This window comes from Micropterus dolomieu, linkage group LG16 (genome assembly GCF_021292245.1).
Source record: "Micropterus dolomieu isolate WLL.071019.BEF.003 ecotype Adirondacks linkage group LG16, ASM2129224v1, whole genome shotgun sequence".
Taxonomy (NCBI): Eukaryota; Metazoa; Chordata; class Actinopteri; order Centrarchiformes; family Centrarchidae; genus Micropterus; species Micropterus dolomieu.
Window position 1 is genome coordinate 6,687,549 of NC_060165.1, and position 22,293 is coordinate 6,709,841.

Consider the following 22,293-nt stretch of genomic DNA (forward strand, 5'->3'; position numbering starts at 1 on the left):
ACATCCTAGAATTCTCATTCTACACGACTCTCTGCTCATAAAAAAAGTCAATACATCACAACATCATTAAAATTAAATGTAATGTCTCTTAGTAGTGCCTCACTAGGCTGTGATTACATAAAAGGCATTTCTCTATGTGTTTTCTTTGGTTGTACTCAGTTGTTTAGTTGTTGTCATACGATGTGTTTCCCGAAAAGCTGAGAAAACTTAAAGACTAAATATTCCTCCACCAGCCTTTCAATTTCTTAAATCTGCTATAATCAATATTTTTATACTAACAATCGATCAAATTACTATATGTATTGTGTAAAGGGTCACCCACAGAGAATTACCTCTGCAGCCCCCCTCTGCTCTACAGAGTATTTTAGCATCTTTCAGCTCATTGTTCTGTTTTTTCCAGCCCGCAACTTTAATGGTTGATTCAGTCTAATCACTTTGATTCTATTTGTAACAGGCAGCTTTTTTCTGTAAAAAAAGAGAAAAGGCTCTAATAACCCAGCCTCCCAGTAACAAACAGCAGACAGGCAAAGTTAGCAACTAGCCAATGAACATAGTGGAGAATTTAGCAGCTAAAGAGAGAGAAAGTTTTCTCACTAACATTCACCCGTTGCCTGAAACACAACTCCAAGTGTTACGTGTGTCTTCTGAATGTGTAAACAAGAAACCTTTTGCTAACAAGTTCGCCTTATTGGTTTAAAAGGTGATATGTCAATGTTATGTTTACAGCTTGTTTTTTGCTGCCCCCAAGTGACCAAAAAATCAAAGTCATGCAGTATTACAGAGATTTAATATTCTATGATGTTGGGCCTCCTGCCAGAGCCAGATTTTTTTATTAGAATTGCCAGAATCGATGCAGCAGAGGTCGAGATATCCTGATATTCAAACACTGGATCCCATGCTTCCCATAATGCATCTCAGTTGAATGGCAAACAATAATGCATCACTCGTATAATAATGAGCTCTTGCTGGTACTGTTATTATTGTCACTCATAGCTGTGCTTTGTGTTGGAGCAAAAACACATCCTGTGTGATTACGGCCTGAGAAGAGCATGTGAGCAGCAACTGAATCCAGTTGTAGAATGCAGCAGACCTAAAGTACGGCTCCTCCTGCAAGAGGAATCATCGAGAAAATACATTTTTGATTCTCTTTCAGGAAAATTTTTTGTTCTTTGTCAGATGACCAGGAACGGTCCTGATAATTACTCTTGTGTTTTAGCAATGAGGGATACAAAAGAGAGAAAGAGGAGTTTATTTACAAGAAAACTATGTAGATTATTACTTTAAAAGTGTGTTTATGCAGATGTGACAGTTGCTATTTATTTGTCCTTTACATTGAGACCGCCCAGCAGTCTCTTGATCTCCAATGGCTGTTTTCAGTCCAGGTGGGTAACAGTGTGGGGCAGGTGAGATTAGTTAAAGTTGCATTCGCTGGTGTCTCGCCTTGCTCGCATAACGCCCAGGCGGAGGCTCCTCCTGTGTTATGGTGTTGAGGTGATGCCCCGCCATCCGCTCTGCAGCCTTCAGCCTCTCTTGCAGCTCCTGCGCCTCCTGCTCGGCCTTGCGTGCAGCCTTGCGGGCATTCCTCAGGGAGCGCTTCACCTTCCGAACGCGCTCCTTCAGCTGCCGGTTCCTCCTCTCTGCCGCTGCCAGGCGCTCCTGCAGCCTGCGGCCTCGCTCCTCCTCCTCGAACAACGCGGCCTGCACCGAGGAACACAGCAGCTGGAGGAAGGAAGAGAGAGAAAGTGGTGCTGTAAGTTAACATACATGACATGTTGTTTTCTTAACAGGCAAACCAAACTGCAGTAAACCACCAGCTGCCTTCTCGTCAGCTGGTTGTGTAGTGCGGGATCACTAGTGATGTGATTTTCCCAGCAGCCACTGGGAATGAATGAACTTTTTTGCCTTTGATCTCCAGAGTGTTATTATTTCTCCCTTTATCATGTTTTTTCTCCTGCAAAGCCAAACACACTTGGAGGAGGGAGGATGGGCAAATAAAGTTGAGGGCCTGACTGGAGTCATTTACATGTATCCATTACCAGTGCAAAAACATTAGAGGATGATGAATTCTGTTTATGTGTGTCTGTGTAACATAATTGCATCGCCTCAAGGACCACCCATCCCTCCCTGGCAATGCAAGGTTTGTGTACTTTGATGTTTCAGGGGCCCTAATTTTCCATCTCATGAGCTGACCCAAGTCAGCGGGGTTAACAGGGGCGAGTGCTCTCGTAGTCACAGTGGGGAATGCATGTCAGTTCATTTATGACTGCACTTTGTCAGAGGAACATACCTAAGGAAATCCTTAAACTCACACCATGTGCTGTATGTACATTATTGTCACCCTCAGCTTACAAACCGACACCTTTCACAGCCATCATGCCTCGGTTGGGTTTAATTGTTCCTTGTGTTCCACTAGCACTTTGCTAACAAATATAGTCCACAGCGTATTCTGTATGTGAGTCAATGTGCGTTCCATTTGCACTCGGAACTTGTTTTCTGAGGTATATTCTGAGTTCTGAGACCAGAAGTGACAAATGGAAGTTCCTACTCGTCAACTCGGTCGAACGCAGAGGACCCCAAGTTCAGAAAGCAAGATGGCTGCAAAGTTCGACTGTCAGTAAAAGCTGGTGTTTTTAAGTTTTTTTTAGCACTTTTGTCTTTGTGTCCAATTTAGTAAGTCATACACAGTCTACTGTTCTACCGTTGCCCAAAGGCATGTTGCTACGATCATGCTATGAGTGAAATACCGTGTAATGTGTTGTTCATCAACTGGTGCTGCCAAAAATGGCTAGGTCAACGTTGCTAACAACAACAATGGTCGCTGTTGCTAAAACAACACGTACATTTTGTTGTCCGACCCGTTGTGTTGTGTGGCAAATGAAATGCATCCAACTCAGGTTTCCTTGTTTTTTTAATGGATATGACATCGACCCGAGTCCAGAGCTCCGAATTCCAAGGTAAATAGAACGCAGGGTTTCGAAAGTCTGACATTTTAGGAAATACACTCATTTGCTTTTTTGCGAGAGTTCGATGAGAAGATAGATATCACTCGTGTGTGATTCAGGTATTGATCTAGAACCGGGAGGCATTATGTTAGCTTAGCCTCAAGACAGGAAACATGGAAACAGCTAGCAAAGTTTAAAAAATTATCCACCTACCTACCACCTTTAAAGCTGACTAATTAATATGTTATATCTTGTTTGTTTAATCTGTACAGAAACTGGAGAGTAAAAATGATAAGTTGAGGTTTTACATGAGGTTTTACATGCTACAAATTGAGCTCCTGAAGGGATGAGAGTGGTATCAATCTTCTCTGCAAGAAAGTGAGGAAAGCGTGTTTCTCAAAATGTTGAACTATTTGTTTAAAGCTTAGGGTGGTTGCTTGATTGTCTCAGGATGTCATATTCAGCCACTGAGGTAAGTGCTAGCTTTCCATCTAAGCTACGCACAGAGTCCCCTAAATGTGGATTTCCTGGCATCATGAGTAAGAATGGAAATCAGATATTAACACCAAAAACATCTACAAATCCATCTTTACATGCAATGACCAATTTGAATATTTATAATAGTGAAATATACTTTTGACATGCATACTTCTGATATGCAAAGATTTAGCATGTTATGGAAAATCTTAAAATAAAGGGTCAGTTAACATAAATTAAAACAAACCTTTTCATTGAAGCTACTTTTTGCTGAAAAAAAGTCTGCGGGTTATCCTAAGTGATGGGGCTGTTGGTTCTGGAAAGAGACATTTAATTTGTTTTGAAAATAAAAATTCCATTCACCTTACTTTTACTTTAGTTGAAGCAAAGTTATTACCATATTACATAACATTGGTTAAAAAAAAAAAAAGAAAAGAAAAGAAAAAGAATTACAGTTTGATCCCTTTCGTACTCATAGGAAGGCTCTCAGCATGACAACCCTTACACAGACCTGCTCACACAAACACCACCTGTCAAAACATCCGAGTGTTACCTGCCTGCTGTTTAGCATCATCTGTACAAACAGTATTTAGAGGGCATGTGAAGACACACACATACCCGTACAATATGTTCTCAATTTCAAGTGTACAACAATTTGAACACAGAGGCAGTGTCTATTTTCTCCAAAACTCTACCAAAGCTGCAGAATATCAAAATTAAGGATGCATTTAAAGCTGCACTTAACAATATTCTAACACTATCAATGAAATAAAAAGGAGTCGTCCGTTTTGACAAACCCACATATAGATAATTGTCGCTTTGCAGTTTTCCTTCGCCTCTGTGGTGCGTTTTAGCATCTTTCAGCTCATTGTGTTGGTTTTGGGAGCAGCAACTTTACTGTTTTGGTTGAGTGTCAATCATGGTTGTTTCAGTTAAAAGGTTTTGATATGCCCGCTGTGCGTTACCTGCTCAGCACGAAACAGCAGACAGACACAGTTATAGATAAGCTGATGAACATAGTGGAGCATTTACCTGCTAAAGATATTTCCCCAGGGGTTGGTGGAGACCAAAAACCGAGCTAAAAGAAGAGTAAAGATTAGACTTATATTTGTCAGGTGGCCAGAAACACAACCCCAAATTGATGCTAATGTTGCTCTGTAATGACTGGATGTATAAATTAGCAACTATTGCCAGCATGATTTGCCATATCATCTTATAAAAATTAAATAATAATAATTAATTAATAATTGATAAATTATCAATGTCAATGTTGTGTTTTGCCAGTTGTGCTGCCCCCATGTGGCCTAAAATATAATAATGCAGCTTTAAGCAACTGTACTCTATATCACAATTGTGCACTTATGTTCATTGTGAGCAAACTGCTTCTTAGATGGCAGTATGTGTTCTGGACAAAACTGCACATCTCCCTGCATTTATATTAATTCATCGCCAGATTGATTAGAGCGCAAGAAAGGAGACAGGGTCAGTGAAAGAGGAAAAGGAGAGCAAAGAACTGTAGGGATTGAGAGACCTGCCTCTGTGTGTGTCCAGGCTGACCTGACTGCTCATTTATTTCTGCAGACTTTTGATTCTTCTTTCTAACTTTATATGGAGACTCAGCATGGGTCCCCCCTACACGCACACATTTGGTGTCTTTAGAGCTTCACTATTGACGTCAAAGACACAAGCCAGGCTTTCTCCTCTCCTGAGGTTTTATATTGCTGTGTGTGTGTGTTTTAGTGCGCGTGCATGGAGAAAGATAATTAGGAAACAGAGACAGAAAACAAGACAGAAAGAGACAGTGAGAGATGAACAGATAAAAAAGACCAAAGGGAGGCAGATAGAGAAAGAAAAACAAAGACGAGGCAGCTTTTAACTACTGAGTGAAACAGGAATACTGTGTTGTCTTCCTTTAATCCCTCTGAGCGTCCACATTAAGTATTAATGAGAGTTGTGTTAAAGGTGTTTACATGACAGTTGAAACTAGGGTGGTCCCTCACTGTGGTTATAGTCAAATCATCCCATGTAACCATGGAAATGTGCTGATTAAGAAGTATTTGGAGAATTTGTCTTTATCTTACTGTGGCCTATCAATTCAAGGCTAATGGGCCCAAAATAAAATCTGAAAAAGGTTGGATATCTTTCAGGAAACAAACAGAGGAACAGTGATCTCTACCTCTGGCTCAATCTGCTCTGAGTGCTGCTAATAAGAGGAGGTTTTGAACAAACGCTAATTGAAGGTTCTGGCAGAAAAGTGGTCTCTTGTCTATCCTTCTGGAGGGGTGTCTGGTTCCCACGAGGCTGAAACCAGAAAGCAAACCACCTCCAATTTTAGGGATGTTTTGTGTTTAATTTCCTTCTGAAGCGAGTGACGCAGCCTGGGAAGCACTGTCAAAATCTAAGAATTCTGTATAGTGAAATTAGAAAAGAGATCATGTTCTTGTTGTTTTTAATTTCTTTTCATTTACAGCCCAAGTAGAACCGATGGAAAGACGGAGACGATCGCTTTTCTTTTGCTTCAAATCTGATACTTCCAAATTCAAAAAGACAAGGAAAACACTGAGGGCAGAGACATGAAGAGGAAGATGAAAGTCCTTCCATTTCTTACTCCTCCATAAATTCCCAGAGCAAAACACCTGTTTAGTCCTGCCTTGCCTGAAGGTTACGGCCTCTACATGCGAGTGCTCGTTCTCTAAATGAGCAGTCTCTTTAACCCCTGCCTCACTGACCTTTGGCCATATAGCTCACAGGCCAGACCCGGCAGGTCAAACCTGAAGAGAAAGGATGAAGAAGACACCACGCCACCTTTCCTGATTTAGCTCTGCATTTCTGACTGCCAACAGTAAAAAAGTGCCATAAATCTATTTCGGAAACAATTAACCATGTCTTTCTTAACAAGGTGCACTATCCTGACTGTTAACGCAGTGATGCTAATACATGTCTATTTACCCTTTTCTATTACAATTTACACAAATAGGTGCACTGTGTCGATTCTTCAATTACTCAAGTCCAGGTCACATCCCAAGTCTCAATTCCTTTACGATGAGTAAAGTCAAAATAACAAAAAGTCATTTGAAGTCTCAGTCAAAGGCTAAAGTCTGAAAGCGTTGCAAAGCCTGTCTGTTTTATTTATTTATTATTCCAGGATTTTACTAGTAAAAACCTGAGGCTTGAAAGCAAAAATATTCAGGTCTCAAGTTTTTAACCGGTCAAGTCAAGACTATGAGGAGTGTCTCTAAAGTCACGTTTCAAGCTCTAATTTTTGAGACTTTCAACCAGTCAAAATCTCCAGTCTACAATTCTGATATAATTAGTGTGAATTTAAAGTTACTATGATGCTATATGAAAACATCCATTTTGTGTTGCTTCAGAGGCGTCACACAAATATCTGGACCCTGTATATAAGCATTCTCTATGGGCCCCTCTTTGCACCCACAGCTATTCGTTCTAGTATCTTTGTGGGCCCTCCTCACATTAGGGCCCACATGAGGGCCATGTATTCTCTCCCAGTCCTACGCTCCTAATGAAACCTTTTCAACATCTAAACAGCTGCTCTTGTATCCTTTAATAATTGAGGGCAAAGACTTGTGTAGTTCCATCTACAGCCGCCGTGTTCTGTCTTGTCTGAAGTGTGACCTGCTCAGCTCACTCAGAGCAGGTGTGATAATAAATGCCTGAATCACAGCAGAAGACCTTTCTTCTTCTGTTGACAGAGTTCAGCTTATCTCTGGTCCCAGGTCAGCAGGCAACGTTACTTCATACTGATATGAATCGAAGCTGCAGACTGACACTCTTTCAAACTGCTGCCTGTCAAACATGTGGATCTCTGCTATTTGATCTTTGACCCCTGGATTGCTAGCATCCTGTCTGCCTTAAGAGCCAGATGGACAGAACTCAACCTATCAGTAACTGCTTTGATCATCTATAATCAACTCTTCTTCTTCTTCTTCTTCTATTTTTCATCCTTCTGAAGATCAGAACAGTGAGGTGTGTGTGTTTAGCTCTGCACTGTGCCAGAGGAGAGTTAAACTGTGTATCTAATGATCCTCACCACATTCCTGTCAGCAGAGTCACAACTCAACTCAGGATTAGGTGTCCACATGCACAAACAATCAAACCCACAAAGCCTCACTCTGCTGTGTCACTTTTCTTCCAACATACACTGCACTGCACATTCACATTTTTGCTACAACTACAAAATGTAGGTCCTGAAGCAAGAATATTACTAACAAACCAAAACACCCTAACAATAGTTTTTAGACCCCCCCCCCACCTCCAGTCTCCTGCACCCTGCTGTCCGTCTGGACTGTTAATGTGTTATCTTCATGGTAACAAGATAGTGTCGGGTTTGTTTACATCCTCTACAAACACCAAAAAAGCTGACCTGACTGAAGTTTTTAACCTGGGAATCGGGCCACTTTTGTTGTCATGCATTACTATGGAAGCCAACTATTAAATCAAGCTGCCTAACACTTTGTCTTCAACAGGTTGTGCATGATGACATTGCACTAGACGTGAAAAAGGTGTGTGTGGTCAAAACAATGCGAAGCCTTACCCTGCTGTCCTCTTGGGTGTCCCACTCGGGGCTGAAGGTGTGGAAAGGCTGGCTGCCTTGGGTGCAGTTGGAGAACTGGAAGAGGCTGGAGAACGTGCGCCTGTTCTCGGACGTGTCGGGGAAGATGGCGTCCTGGAAGTTGACGCCGTGGGGCAGGATGTTGTAGTTTTCATCCATCCTGAAGAGGAGATAAACAGGAAGGCTGTGAGGAGAAAGCTGAAGCTGCTGCAGGAATCACTGGGATGTACAGTAGCTGTGGTTTTTAATTTGCATCAACCAAGTCAAATGTGGCTTTGCAAGTTTCATAGCATTTCATAGGTTAGAAATGCATCATATTTGATGAGCAGGTAGTTTACTTTGCAGGTAAATTCTTTTGCAAAATAACCAGTGACTACAGATGATGGTGAATGAAAAGTTTCAAGTGGTATACCTCAAAATTATATTTAACAATGGTGTTCTTTACTCTTTTTCTGACTGTAGATCAAAGTTTGCTCCCAAACAAATTGACAAAAGACAAAAATGCAAAAGAGTTATTAGAGTGTTAGTTGCTATTTTGCAAAAGCCCTTCTAGGGAAGGGTGTTGCTAATTAGCATCTGCTATAAACACTGTGATACATGCATTGGATAGCTGTTGCGTCCCTCTGTGTACATCTGTCTCTATCAAATAAACCATAAATAAATGAAATGCACATCTGTCTGGCAAAAAGTTTTAATGGAAACAAAACGTTCTGATTGTTGAAGCACTGTTTGGATTAGTGTTGCCAAATGTCTGTTGGAACCATTTGGATAAATGTGCTATGCAATTCACCTGAGGAAGAAGAAGTAGGAGTAGTTCTCCATTACGGTGTGGGACTGGCAGGACAGGTACCCCAATCCGGTCAGATTGAGTCTTGATCCAGTGGGCACCTCCAGCATGCTGCCCCAGGCCTGGTCGCACAGCAACTCCACCTCCGCTGAGTATAGCAGCCCTTCCTCCGCGCCCTCGTACCCATACCCGAACCCGAAGGGCAGCGAATTGTACAGGCTGCCCGCCCCTCCGCCCAGGGGCTCCCGGTGGATCGCCAGGACCCGGGCGTACACGATGATCTCTGCCAGCTCCGCCCGGCAGCCCTCACTCAGCGGCCGCCACTCAGTGGGGAGCTGGCACCCGTGCGTAAAAGTAACCAGATGCGCAAAAACGCCGAGGAAGAGAGCCGTGGAAAACATCCTGAAGAGCCCGAGAAGAGTTACAAGTTTCCAGCAGTGTTAATCCCTGTGGTGATGCTTCGCTTCAGAAAAAACTCGTTTGCTGTTTAATACTGGAGGCCAGTCTCTTCGAGCATCCACGTTGCTGAAAGACAGTTGAAAATTAAAACAAAATAGCGTTTGCGTTTAAAGAACTAAACCCCTGTATTTGTTACCTGGACGCTTGAGGATGCTGTAGCCTACCTGACCAAAACCATGCAATGTAATGTTTTACACAAAATAATCAACCGCAGTGTTTTTGTCCATTAACCAAACTCAAACAGCTCTTCTCCCCTCCAGAACTCACCAGTCAAATCAGTTTGCAGTAACCTGAACTACTCCAACCTGTTGCTGTGCTCCAAATGTTTCCATCTCATCTGTTTTCTGGGAGTCACACTCTTCAGAAGGGCGCATGGATGCTGCGTTCATGGACTGATGTGACGCTCCGTCGTTTGATTCTCCTACACGGTCTCATCTCAGTGCGTAAATACCAACGCTTTGACCATGTGAGATGGTTGGTGCGTTTGAGTTGACTATTTTGTCGGGGATCATAAACGTTAATATTTAAAACCTGTTCAACCCGATAATGTTACCAGCATTTCAAAGCAAACAGCAGGGCAACCCATACATCCTAAATAAAAAGTAGCAAATAATGGCTATTTTAGCAAACTGCAAGCATTACATTTTAACACTAGATTTCTAGATTTTTGGGATGTGGACAGAGGCACGGTCATCGTCGAACTGAGCTCAGAAACGTTTGGCATTTGGATACAGTTCTTGAGAAATATACACTTTCTGATAGCGCATTTGAAAGCGTCCAAGGGGAAGTCAAAGTAATATTGGAAAGTGGTTTCTAATGTTGGAGAGCTTGCCCAGAACAAGCTCTTTGGGGGCTTACTTGAGACTAAGTGCAATCTGGAAAATGTTCACAATTAGCTTACATCACTTATTGATTATTGAACAGTAATAGAACAGATAAGATAAGATAAATATATAATTCTCTCCACTATCACTCCTGTAAATATCCAGTATTCAGTTCTATTGGCTAATAAATCTCTATTGTACTGCAGAACCACAGAACCACAGAAACTACATTTCAGTGGGGTCTATTTTTACAGCTGAAATGTATTTGGTTTTTCTGCTTAGATGACACTGACATCCAATGGACACTGACATGAACAGCATGTAGCCTAAAGTGTATATACTGTGTATATGCTATGTATTATTATTAATTTTTATATAGCCTACTGCAATTGATTATCTGAAAAAAAGTGAATAAAAGCTGTAATAATTAATATTTGCTTAATGGTCCACTTTGTAAACACGTTTCGATTAAAGGGAAAAAATGGGTAAGCATATTGTATTCCATTAGGCTTCCTATTTTATAGTGACCATGATGTGTTTTTATGAAATAATATTTTAAGATATTACATCAGGATTAATTCTATTTTAATTATTTTAATGTTGCTGTTACCAAAACATGGTTGTCTGAGCAGGTTAGGGAATCTCCAGTCTTTCCTTTCCCGTTTTCAAAGTGCAAGGTGACTCCTGAAGGGAAATCCCGCTGTCAGTTGATGGCTGGCCCCGCCCTCAGCTGCCAGGCGTGCCCTGATGTGTAAAACATGCGGATGGACCTTTGGACACAGCGGCTCTGTGCACACGCAGCTGCAGTTTATCCTCAGATCTACTCGGCGACGTCACATCGAGGAAATGAAAACCTTAGTAAAATACAAACAAGCGTTTTCTGTGACAATTAGGCCCTATGGGGACAGGAAGTAAGGCAAATGAACCTTCAAAATAAAAGCTCAAATATAGGTTATATCAATATAATAGCATTGGGGTTTATGTAAACAGCGCAACGACATACATGATACATAGGCTACATCATGTAGGGAATATACATATATATGTGTGGGATTTTTAAATTAAATGCAACAGAAGTTTAAAAAAAAAATCTAATTCGAGTTGTTTTACTAATCCATTTTCCCTGTTTCCCTGTGTATTTTCTGTTTTTTTATGTCATGTTTTCAATTTAGTACGGTAACCTATACAGATAAATATAAATTATATTGACACAGGGCTAATATAAATTACTGGCAAAGGTTATACCAACTTCACGCCGATTTTTATAAAAGTGTGGTTTTATTTTTTAAATATTCTACCGGAAGCTTATTGTTTCTGTACGTGGTTTGACTTGACGTTGCTAAAAAACCAGAAGCAGGACCAGAAGGTTGGTCGAGATATTTTGCTGTCTCTCCGAGCGTTTATTTGTGTTTTCGGAAGTGAACATCCGGACAGTGTTTAGTTCAGGAGTAGAGAGCTGGTGAGTTAAAACATTTGTACTGTTTTTTAAGTGTTCGATATGACGCAGTTTGGCTCACGTGTAACCATATCCGTGTCGTGTAAGTTGCTGGTAACTTTTTAGTGTTTACCAAGAGTCCCATACTGTTAGGCCCACCTGAGGAAAGTGAAAGTAAAATTATACGACTACATATCAACAAAAATATACCTATAACATTTTAGCAGAGCGAGTATGTCTGTGGTATTCAGCGGTGGGTTTAAAGTGTCATTTTATCTCACTGGTGTTCAGTGTTTTAACATACACTTTACCCGTGATATCTCCTTTTACATGCATTACAATAATTCTTATACTTTATTTATGACGGTCTTTCAGTAAGGCCAGTAAGAGGACAGAAGCAGACCACACGGTGTAACTATAGCATACTGATTTCTCTGTTATTGTAATGTAATTGAATTATCATGTGACCTGCTGATGAGATAATCCCTTTTAACTGGCTGTGTGCTGCTGCTCCTCTGCTGCTGCATGCAGGAATACTGAGTCACTTGGTGATGTCAGCATGTGCTCAGTCATATTGTGTGGTAAAAACTTTCCCATAAAATGACAACAATTTTAATAGACAAGCAAAAATTAGGGATTCAATTGCTCTATTTGTTCTTGTGAATATGATGGTCTTCAGACAGCATAATTAATCTCTAAATCAAGTAAACGCTGACCCCTGCTAACTTGGTGTGTGTAACATAATCACAGTGTCATTTCTACAGGGAGAGATCACAAGTCCAATATTTCAAAGTGAAAGTCTGGGACAAATAGATTTATTTGCTAGTGGAAGAAGTGATTCTCAAGCTCTGCAACGGTTCAAAAATGCTCAGTGTGTAATATTTAGGAGGTCAATTGTATTTATTACCTTAGAATGAGCCATTTTTACACCGCGGGTCCTCTTACATGGAAGTCTCCATGTTGCGCTGCCATGTTTCTACAGTAGCCCAAACTGACAAATGCTCTGCAGGGAGCGTTTCATCACTACATTGAAGTAGTAGTAGCAGTTGTAGTAATAGTAGTAGTTGACTGGTTTATTAGAAGTAAGAAAAGGAGAAGATTTGGACAAATTGAGGACCATAGCCTCTCCTGCAAGGGGTGACCGGTGACTGATGGTGCATTCATGGGGTGTTGGAATAATCAAAATCTTTTCCTCCAAAGAATCTGTATTGCAAAAAGAGAAATAAAGTGTACATGGGACATAAAGAAATATAAAGAACTTTGATCCGTGTAAAATCACGTGTTACATATTTTGCTCACATGTAATTTGTAATATGGTTATAACGGTTAGTTTGCTGTCCATGTAGAGTGAACTTAATGTCATGCTTGTTGTTTATACGCTCTGATAATGCTAATCCAACACATCTTTGTAGTAGCGTCCGTGTTGAATCCACATTCCGACTCAACAGCACATGAACACACACTGAAGTCGGAAGAACCACTTCACAACTCGGGAAATGGGGCCATCCGAGGAGCATGTGAATGCACCGTGAGGTGCTGTTTACCTCTAAAACTTTCACACTGAACCTTTAAAGCCAGTGTGTACAATTTGAACTTTTGCGCCGTCCATTGGTAGAACTGAAAAGAGGTTGTGGCAGACTGCAGTGTCCATCATCGCCCCTCATTCTTCAGTGAATACTGTGTGTTGCACTATAGTACTAATATTCAAAGTAGGCACAGGATCAAAATGTGATGCCAGTGGATGTATTTTTATTTTAGATACATATTTATTTTTAACACAGAACTTATTTTCAGCATTAAAAAAACAACCTTATTTTAAGTAAGTTATTTGAAGTACACACAAAATGACAAAGCAATAACTTCTTACATCTTATACGTGTGTCTTTCTGTCTCCTTCCTTGTCATCGTCTCAGCACCATGGCGTCTGGAGGCCCCATGATGAACGGCGACATATCTCGCTCTCCCAGTCAGTCCGGAACGCTGGAGGAAACCCTGCAGCAGATGAACATCCTCATCCAGGAGAACCGAGACTTGAAAGGTGAGAGTAGGTGTGTGTAGGTGGCTGTCTGATTGAGGGCTGAATGGAATATTTTTTATTTGAGCTTTTAAATTGTTGCTGCTGCTCTATTCAACAACAAAGATATATTTTTACGAGTCTGGCCAAAGGATCAAGGGTCAAAGGTCAGTGGACATAGTGTTCCTGACAGCTCATGTCAAGAAAGGCCTAAAAGGCATGCTATCTATGGAAAGGGTCCTAATTCAAATGACTTGGCTCATACAAGATGCATTTATTCAAATCCTCCATGTGTGTCTCTCGCTCAGAGGCCCTGCGTCAGACCAACCTGACGATGAAGGAGCGCTTCGAGGGTCTGTCTGCATGGCGGGAGAAGCAGCGGGAGGAGAGGGACTTCCTGGAGAGCAGGCTGGAGGAAGCTCGGGGCCGCATGGCAGCACTGACGCTCGAAAACCAGGAGCTGAGCAGGAGGATGGAAGTGGAGGGGAAGAACGGGGGAGCCCTGGGAGACTTGCTGGTGAGGCTGAGACTGAGTCTTTTCTTTAGCCAGTGTTAATGTTCCTGTGTCATTACACATGAACTAATAGATTTAAGCTTCTGTCAAGCTGCACTGTAACTAAATTAAGACTTTGACTACTTAATAATGTGCGTTGGTGGCGTGTGATGTTATCTCCAGGCATCCAATCAGAGTGCAGAGCTGGATGCCCTGCGTGCCCAGGTCGCTCGCCTGCAAGCAGAGAAGAACGACCTGGTGGCCATGAACTCTGAGCTGCAGCTGAAGGCGGACCAGGACTCGCATGACGACTCCTTCATTGAGATCATCAGGGTTTCGGTGAGGAGCAACACACACACATAAAAATAAATTACAAAGACGCTCATATAATCAGTGTTTCCTTCAAAATGTTCTTCTATGCAACATGGAAAGGCCTCATATAACACAAAAAGTCTTCACTTTAAAGTAGCATTAAAGTAGAGTAGTATTCATCAATTGTACAAATATTATGTGCTGTATAAAATAAATCCAGATGAGATTTTTAATAAAGATGCAGCTTTATTCTCTTTGATGAAATGAGACACAAGTTTGGGATCTAACTGTGTTTTTTTTCTTCTCAGGATGGAGGTGTCAACGGTGTGAACGACGTGTGCGGTTCAGAGCGCAGCAGACGTCCGGATCTGAGCATGACGGCGTCCCGGCTGGACAGCGAGGAGGTGACCGTCAGCCAGCTCCTCCAGTCACTGAGGAACGAGACGCAGCGGGCTGAGCGGCTGCAGGCCGAGCTGCAGTCCTCTGCTGCCAGGTAGAGGACAGCAACTTTATAGGAACAGTTCACCGCTAAATAATCTACTCTCATCTTCACAGCTGAAACTCTTCTAATGGCATCAGAAAACACAACAAGTCTTCGTTTTTCCTCTGACATACTTTGTTTTTAAAACAAACTGCCCAACAGAATTAGAGAGCTGGAGGAGAGGAAGAGCAATGTACAGGAATCAACACAGACCACCCAAGCAGAGCCAGAGACCAAGGAGGATTCTGGGAAAGAGGAAAAGGTATTTACTAAAAGTGAAAGTTAAATTAGCAGTGGCAGGAAATATATTAGCTGTATGTGGATGTTTAGTTATCCTATTGTACTGCAAATATTTCAGGCAGCCTCTGAGGTGGAGAATCTCAAGTCTCAGATGATGACGCTGTTCAAAGAGCTGCAGCAGGCCCAGAGCAAGCTGGATGAAGCAGAAGGCATGAAGAAGAACCTGCAGGACAGGTTAGGCCCACAAGCATATAGAAGTCTCACACACGCAAGCCCACACTGTCTAGCTAGCGTGGTTAGCGAGGTGCATCTGTAATTCTCATTAACTGTGACATTAACCAGGATGCTAATTTTGGCTAATGAACGATTGGCCTGGTTCTCCCGCGTTATCGCTCCCTGGCGGCAGGGAGCTTCCCGGCACGGCATTCTGCTGTTCTTCCTTGGAGCGGGGTACAGCTTCCCCCGGGACATGCGGTCTGGGGTCCTTTGCGCTTTGGGGGGTCGCAGGGTGCCCTGGGTTCTGGGGGTGGGGGTCTCTGCGCAGGTTGATCCGGCTGCGGTGGGATTGTGGGGCGATTGTCGATGCATCTTGATGCATTATACTTTTTCCCTGGGCAGGGTCTCTGGATGGCTGCTGGGTGTTTAGTTTGTGCATTGGAGTCCGGGGGAGGCATTTCCTCGTTGGCTTGGAGAGACCTGTTTGTTTTGCTTCGTTGGCCTCGGATCCATGCTTCCCCATTTCTCTGTCGGCCAGTTGTTGGACCCCTCTGGATACTGAGGTATATAGTTAGTTTTCGGGATGTGCAGTGTGGGTGCGGGGCAGGGGTGTGCTCCGGTTTGTTCTGGGTTTGTGCCTGGAGTTCTCGGCCCTTGACGGGTGGGTGGGTTGTTGGTGGCATGCAGCTGAACTAGTTGATTTTGCCTCGTTGCTGGTTTGGCTGGTGTTGCACGGCGGCCGGGGGGCACGCTGGGCATGGGGGATGTCGGCTGGCGCCGGCGCCTTAGTTTTTTCCGGCGGTTGGGGGAACGGCGGACTTTTATTGGCGGGTGCACGGTGACCTGCGCGGCGCGTTTGCTGCGTGACGGTGGGGTGCTGGGTGGGGGGGGGGAGCACTGGTCTATGTTGTGTGCGCGCCGCGGTCGGTCCGGGCGCTGCTCTTCCGCGGGTTACGCTTTTTGCGTTCCGTCGGCATTACGTTGTCAACTGGCATTTGGGTCAGGGTCTTCTGCGTTTGCATCGCGGTGCATCTGGGAGTCTTTGTTTTATTTTTATTGATTTATTCTTTTTCTTTCTCCCACCCCTATTGGCTACTGGGGTTCTTGCCTGCCTGTTGCTGGGGTAGGTGTGGCACAGTCGTGGCGCCCCACTCTCACTAACTACATTCTTTAACAGGGTTATGCGCACACACATGTACACACACACACATACAGACACATTCACCCACACGCACACAGACATAATCAGTCTCACACACAGACACAAATTTAGGTTGTCCCTGGTAGAATTATTCCTGATGCTTTTCTTTCAGTTACTTATTTAAATTAATTATTATTATAAATTATTATTCCAGCTCTCGTGGCTGTGCTGTGTTGCTTATTTAGTGTGTGTGACTGTTTCTTGTTTTTATTTTTCTCTTAGTTGTCTTACTATGTCAGCTGTTCATTGCTGCTGTTCGGCTGGTTGTCTTTTACTATTATTATTATTATTTTTATTGTTTGTTTTTGTTTTTGTCTGTTGTTGTTTTCTCCTCCTCCCCCCTCTCTGTTCTATTGCAGGTTTCGTTGCTTTCTGCAATTGGTGTTTCCCACAGCTTTTCCCTGTTGTCCCCACCTTCCATCCCCCTTTCCCCCTTCTCTTGCAGGTGTTGTCCTTTCTCTGTGCTGTCTGTTTGTGCCCCCCCATCCCCATGTCTGCCCCCCTGTCCGGCCCGGTGACAAATCAATACATAATTAAATAAATAATAAAACAGACAAAGGAGTCTTTTAATACTCTCTTGTTAAAGTAAAATCTGTCTGGCACAATATGGTATCCAGGTCATTATACTCTATACCAGACTGCTGGGCAGGACAGGTTTTAAAAAAAACAAAAAAACAGGCTTCAAACAAATTGTACTTACCAGAAAAATGAACCGCCGACTCCTTACACATTTTTTTGATGGCGCTGGTCAAATTTACACAGTGATGTGGATATGAGTCGCCTCTGTCCTGATGGAGAGGTTGCCATGGTAGTAACCTGTCAATCTATTTGCCTCAAAATAAGACCATAATTTACTAAATTATCATCATGCTTTATTGAAGAACAATTGAAACTAGCGATTGAGACCATAAACCCATTAGGAAAGTGTTTACTGAGGTAATAAATCAAGTAAGAAGTAGGGTCATTTTACCATTGATTTCAATGCATTCTGATTTTATTTTTGCAACCAGTGGAGTCTCCCCCTGCTGGCCGTTAGAAAGAATGCAGGTTTAAGGCACTTCCGCATTGGCTTCACTTTTACGACCCGGAGATTCATTGTCATTGTCATCCATGTGTCTCATTTCTTCCTCTTGTGTTTAGATGTCGGGAGGTGGAGCAGGACGTGGCCACTCTGAAAGCCCAGCTGGTGGAGAAACAGGCTGTGCAGTCAGAGAACGACCGGCTGAAGCTGCAGCTGGACAGCATGCAGGCCCAGAACCAGATGGAGCAGAGGAAGGCAGGGGAGGACAGGTCAGAGGCATCACACACACACACACACACACACACACACACACACACACACACACACACACACACACACACACACACACACACAGAGTAGTCACGTGTTAATTTGAATCTCAATTGCTTTTACTCTGCAGAAAAACAGGAAATAAACAGGAATAACTGTAGTTTACATACACACACAAAACACACTATATGACACTGATTTGCATTGGAAACCTGTATTTTCCCAGTAGTGATCAGCCTATATTTGGACACCCCCTTCTTTCCTTCCCCACAGGAACAACCTGGCCCAGCTGAAGGATGCCTACACCAAGTTGTTTGAAGACTACAATGAACTCAAAGAGGAGAAGAAGAAGAGAGAGGTCAATTTACATAGCATAACAAGGAGCCTTTTCTCATCTTCGCAACAGATGATCAAATCTAATTTCCACCAAACCTAATGCAGTTATAAGCATATTAACATTTAGAAATGAGTGCTTGACGTTTGCCCTCTGGCCCCACAGTCTCTGCTGGTGCAGAAGGAGGTGGTGGACGAGCTGCAGGACCGGCTGACTGCCGCCGAAGAGGCCCTGGCTGCTAAACAGAACAAGATTGATGAAATGAAGCAGGAGATCTTCCAGAAGGAGAAGGAGCTGGAGACCATATCTGTCTTCCAGGCTCAGGTCAGTGGGTGGCTAAATGTTTTGATGTTTAGTTCTTGCTTTGTTAAATGTAACCATAGCATCTAGCTTTGGACCCAAATTATTGTGTGCCAGTGTCATGGTGGTCATTGTGCTTTTTGTTGTTGTACTCTGTGTGCAGGCAGAGGTTTACTCCTCAGACTTTTACGCGGAGAGAGCGGCGAGGGAGAAGCTCCATGAAGAGAGGGAGCGTCTGGCTGCTCAGCTGGAGTATGTAAAGAAGCAGAACACCCATCTGCAGGAGGAGATGGACTCACTGGGCCGGTATGGAATCAAACCGAAGGCCAAGTTTGCTTTTACTCCTTTACTTCCTGTTCCTGACTCATTCACCGGACAGTTCTGGTGATGGTGAGATAGTTACAGAGTGGTGGCCATATTTCACTTATGTCACTAACTTTTTGTTAAGGAACTGCTGAAATACAAAGCAAAACACAGCGCAGTTCACGAACGACAGTTAGTTTTAATAGTAGTTTAGTTTTTAAATTCATGCTAATACCACATATACAGGTATACATGTCTTGGAAATGAAAAGTTATTTTTCTTCCAACATTTTATTCAAATAGTGAAACTTTCATGTATTACCTATTAATTACACATAAATTGAAACATTTCAATCATTTTAATCTTGATGATTAGGGTTTACAGCTCATAGAAATCAAAACTTCAGTATCTCAAAATGTATTAGAATTTTAGACATAAAGAATTTATAATACAGAAATGTTGACCTGAGAAGAGCTCTAATCAGGTAAGTAACTCAAAACCTGCAAAGGTTTCCTCTCTCTCAGTCTGGTTCCGGTACTAAAAATGAACTTTCCACCATATTCAAATTTTTTGAGATGCTTCTGTATATGATCACAAAAGCCTGTGGTTGGTCTGCTTTGCTTTCACACCATAAACAAACTGAAAGAAACTGGGAAAATGCACCAGAGTTGTTTTGAACCTTACCAGATGTGGCCATGCGTGGGGTTTGAACATTTCTAACTTTTGATTCCTAGTGGTAGTACCACAAAGATACTTTGGTAGACAGCAATATGTGTTTTTAGGAACACACTGGAAAACACATTCTTTAAGATTACTGTGAAGTTGACACATTATTACAACATCCCAACTTGGATTGTCTTCAACCCTTTCTCAGTGGGGATCCATTTATCATTTCTGTAACTATGTTTCCCACAGGCGGTCGCTAAACGAGATGCAGAAGAGACATGTGGGGGGAAATCCACACGGAGCTGGTGCTGCTCTGGTTGGAAGAGGTATGTAGTTTTTTTTTCATGTCCTAAGTGTAGCCTTCCTGGCGTACTTCCTCTCAGGCTGTGTATATATAATTTGTCATTTTGGGAAGACACTGTTCATTTTCAAGTTAGATGAGAAGATGCTAACATTTGCATGTCTGTATGCTAAATATCAGGCAAGAGTCAGGAGGCTGTTAGCTTAGACTAGCATAAAGACCGGAAGCAGGGGGAAACAGCTAGCTGGCTAACTATGTCTTGGCTTGCCGATAAGGATTCTACACGAGGCGAATCAGGACGACAAGACTAGAGGAGGTTACTGGCTCAGCCAAGAAACATTTCCGGCACACAACTCCATATAAACCACAAATGATCTTTTTTGCAATAAACAAACATGCTAATTAGTGATTAGTGAACTGGCTGCTTCCTCTAGCTTCATATTTAACACACAGACATGGTATGGAGTGGTATCAATCTTCTCATCATTATATTTCTTAAAATGGATGAACTACTTCTTTTACCACCATCTTTACAGTATAACCTAAAACACGTGATTGGTGGAACTTGTTCGGGGCATACAGGACAGTCTGGGAGGAAGTGCAGAATTAAAGGCTTGGTTCAGTGTAACAGAAACATCTGTCCAGCATGTTCAGTTTGTGATCAGTGTCTCTGACTGTCAGGTGCTGACTGGCAGCATCAGGGGAATATTCCCGAACACGCCTGTCCCAAGTGCAACGAGATCCTGCCCGACCTGGACTCCCTGCAGATCCACATCATGGACTGCATCAACTAGACCGCCATTATTACAAGCATCCGCAACAACACCGGCTACATTAGCACCTAAATCTGCGTCTTCCTGCTTTTATCTGTACCTCTTCTTGGATGCCTGAGACAACACTCCCTAGCTCCATGATAAACTCATTCACATTCATTCTAGGATGGGAACTTTATGCTTTTAGTAGAATTTAAGTAGAAGGATTTCAAAGCTGTATTGGGGGCTCATACAGAAGAAATGGAAGTCTGAAAAGAGTCCTCCCTGCTTTGTTAAATTTGAAAATTGTTTAAAAAGATTTGGAATAGAACAGGAAAAGAAAGACAATGTTTTCTTGCAGGTTTTGGCTGCATGTCATCTGGCACATAGTCTGTTTGTTGCTGTGATGACTGAAAAGATCAAAACAGAAACTGTAGAAACACTGATAAGATTTGAGTTTGGCGCTGTCTGCCTGTCATGCACACATTACGTAAGTTCAGCCTTTACAAGTTGGATTTGTTCACCAAGTGTTTGGTTGCTGAAGGCTTTTTATTTTTAAATGTTTTGAAGATTTTCATGTAAAATTTAAGAGATTCTTTCTATATGTTTTGCTGAAAAAGGATATTTTAGCTCATGATTGGGATGTTGATGGGACAAGGAGCATGCACCATGTAGGCACTTTAATATGAAGATATATATTTTATTTTGACTGTGCAGATGATAGCTGGGGAGTAGAACGTAATATATTTAACTTCTGGAATCAACCTATCACCGTAAGCGACCGCTCTGGTAAGTGCAGGAGGCTCCAACACCCTGCTGATTCTGTACTCTGTATATTATTAAGGCCTTCTGATTCCATGTTGTAATTCTGTCAATGAAAATAAAATAATTCACAAATTTCTATCTGCTTTTAGTCATATTGTGACAGAACAAAACCTGGAAGATAATAATAGTATTTGAAAAACACTTAGATTTGAATAGAAAGCCTACTTCATATAATGTAAAATATAACAGGGAAAAAGTGGAACAGCAACAGATGAGGGATCCCTCTCCTTGATGTGCAATATATGTGTACAGGAAAGATTCACAAAAGAGAATCTTAGTATATACAGTTGTGACAAAATGTAATGTATCTGCTCATCTTATTCATAGCAAGAAAGCAGACAAGTATATTTCCCCAAATATAATAATATTTTGAACAGATTCTACCGCAGCAGAGCACTGATTTGCTGCCTGTTATTTTCTGCTTCTTATAGTCTCTGTTGTTTCTGTACTGTACTTGTGGGTGGCAGAGCAGTTGTGTTGGTGTCTTGTTTTTTCGCTTTGGTGTTTGTGTGTGCGCTGATGGTGACCACGGTCTTCAACTTGCCATGGAGAGCCTTGATCCCAGCTTTCAGTCCAGACACTTCCATGCACTTGTTTGACGACCTCCTTATGGCATATAGTACAATAATGTCTGATATTCTTGTTTGAATGTAGTTTTTAATGACTGCTTGCACATCTCTTAAGGTTGCTGATGCCCTCTGTTACAAAGCTGGTCTATTCACTGGATGAACTGAATGTACTTTATCTGATTGGCCACCACTGGTGTGATTTGTGTGTGCTGTGTTTACAGTGGCATTATGATGTAAAATGGGCTTTCTACCATCACTTGCTTTTAAGTCCTGTAACACTCTTCCTTTAGCTTTGGTTTGTGAAATTGTCACACTTTTTTTTGCTGTCACAACATACTCAGGCAAACTAAGATCTTTCCTTTTGTCTTGTTGCTCCTATGAAAAGCCTTTGTCTGGATTTGTTCTTTTGTCAGGTTGACAGGTTGCTCCTCATCTTTTACTTGGAAACTGTGGAAGTCAGTTTTAATGTCACTTTTCCCCCCCATGCTGACTTTTGAG

The 22,293-nt window shown here is 42.2% G+C and overlaps 2 protein-coding genes across 4 annotated transcripts; one reads left to right on the forward strand and one right to left on the reverse strand.

Moving 5' to 3' along the window:
• Positions 1-796: 796 nt before the first annotated feature.
• On the reverse strand, positions 797-10,793 carry ccdc3a (coiled-coil domain containing 3a). Of its 3 annotated transcripts, none has more exons than XM_046072208.1 (4): positions 10,673-10,793; positions 8,783-9,304; positions 7,975-8,152; positions 797-1,719 (listed from the first exon to the last, which is right to left on the reverse strand). In XM_046072208.1, exons 2-4 carry the CDS (start codon positions 9,178-9,180, stop codon positions 1,414-1,416), a joined length of 882 nt encoding a protein of 293 aa, XP_045928164.1. In that variant the 5' UTR covers positions 9,181-9,304; positions 10,673-10,793; the 3' UTR covers positions 797-1,413. The 3 variants fall into 3 exon arrangements, with proteins under 3 accessions (XP_045928164.1, XP_045928163.1, XP_045928162.1); XM_046072207.1 differs by lacking the exon at positions 10,673-10,793 and adding an exon at positions 9,506-9,591; XM_046072206.1 differs by lacking the exon at positions 10,673-10,793 and having other exon boundaries at positions 8,783-9,463.
• Positions 10,794-11,381: 588 nt separating this feature from the next.
• optn (optineurin) lies at positions 11,382-21,302 on the forward strand. Its single transcript, XM_046072503.1, has 13 exons — positions 11,382-11,521; positions 13,411-13,535; positions 13,820-14,028; positions 14,188-14,343; positions 14,625-14,809; positions 14,960-15,059; positions 15,156-15,271; positions 17,595-17,744; positions 18,019-18,103; positions 18,245-18,403; positions 18,543-18,685; positions 19,598-19,674; positions 20,331-21,302. Exons 2-13 carry the CDS (start codon positions 13,415-13,417, stop codon positions 20,441-20,443), a joined length of 1,614 nt encoding a protein of 537 aa, XP_045928459.1. The 5' UTR covers positions 11,382-11,521; positions 13,411-13,414; the 3' UTR covers positions 20,444-21,302.
• The last annotated feature ends 991 nt before the right edge of the window (positions 21,303-22,293 follow it).

Excerpts from the sequence above, each read along its gene's own strand:
- ccdc3a (XM_046072208.1), bottom strand. The coding sequence starts at position 9,180 with ATGTTTTCCACGGCTCTCTTCCTCGGCGTTTTTGCGCATCTGGTTACT. Across the intron at positions 8,153-8,782 it reads TCCTACTTCTTCTTCCTCAG|GATGGATGAAAACTACAACA; the intron begins GTGAATTGCATA and ends TCTCCTCTTCAG. Across the intron at positions 1,720-7,974 it reads ACACCCAAGAGGACAGCAGG|CTGCTGTGTTCCTCGGTGCA; the intron begins GTAAGGCTTCGC and ends TCCTTCCTCCAG.
- optn (XM_046072503.1), top strand. The coding sequence starts at position 13,415 with ATGGCGTCTGGAGGCCCCATGATGAACGGCGACATATCTCGCTCTCCC. Across the intron at positions 14,029-14,187 it reads GAGCCCTGGGAGACTTGCTG|GCATCCAATCAGAGTGCAGA; the intron begins GTGAGGCTGAGA and ends TGTTATCTCCAG. Across the intron at positions 18,104-18,244 it reads AGGAGAAGAAGAAGAGAGAG|TCTCTGCTGGTGCAGAAGGA; the intron begins GTCAATTTACAT and ends CTGGCCCCACAG.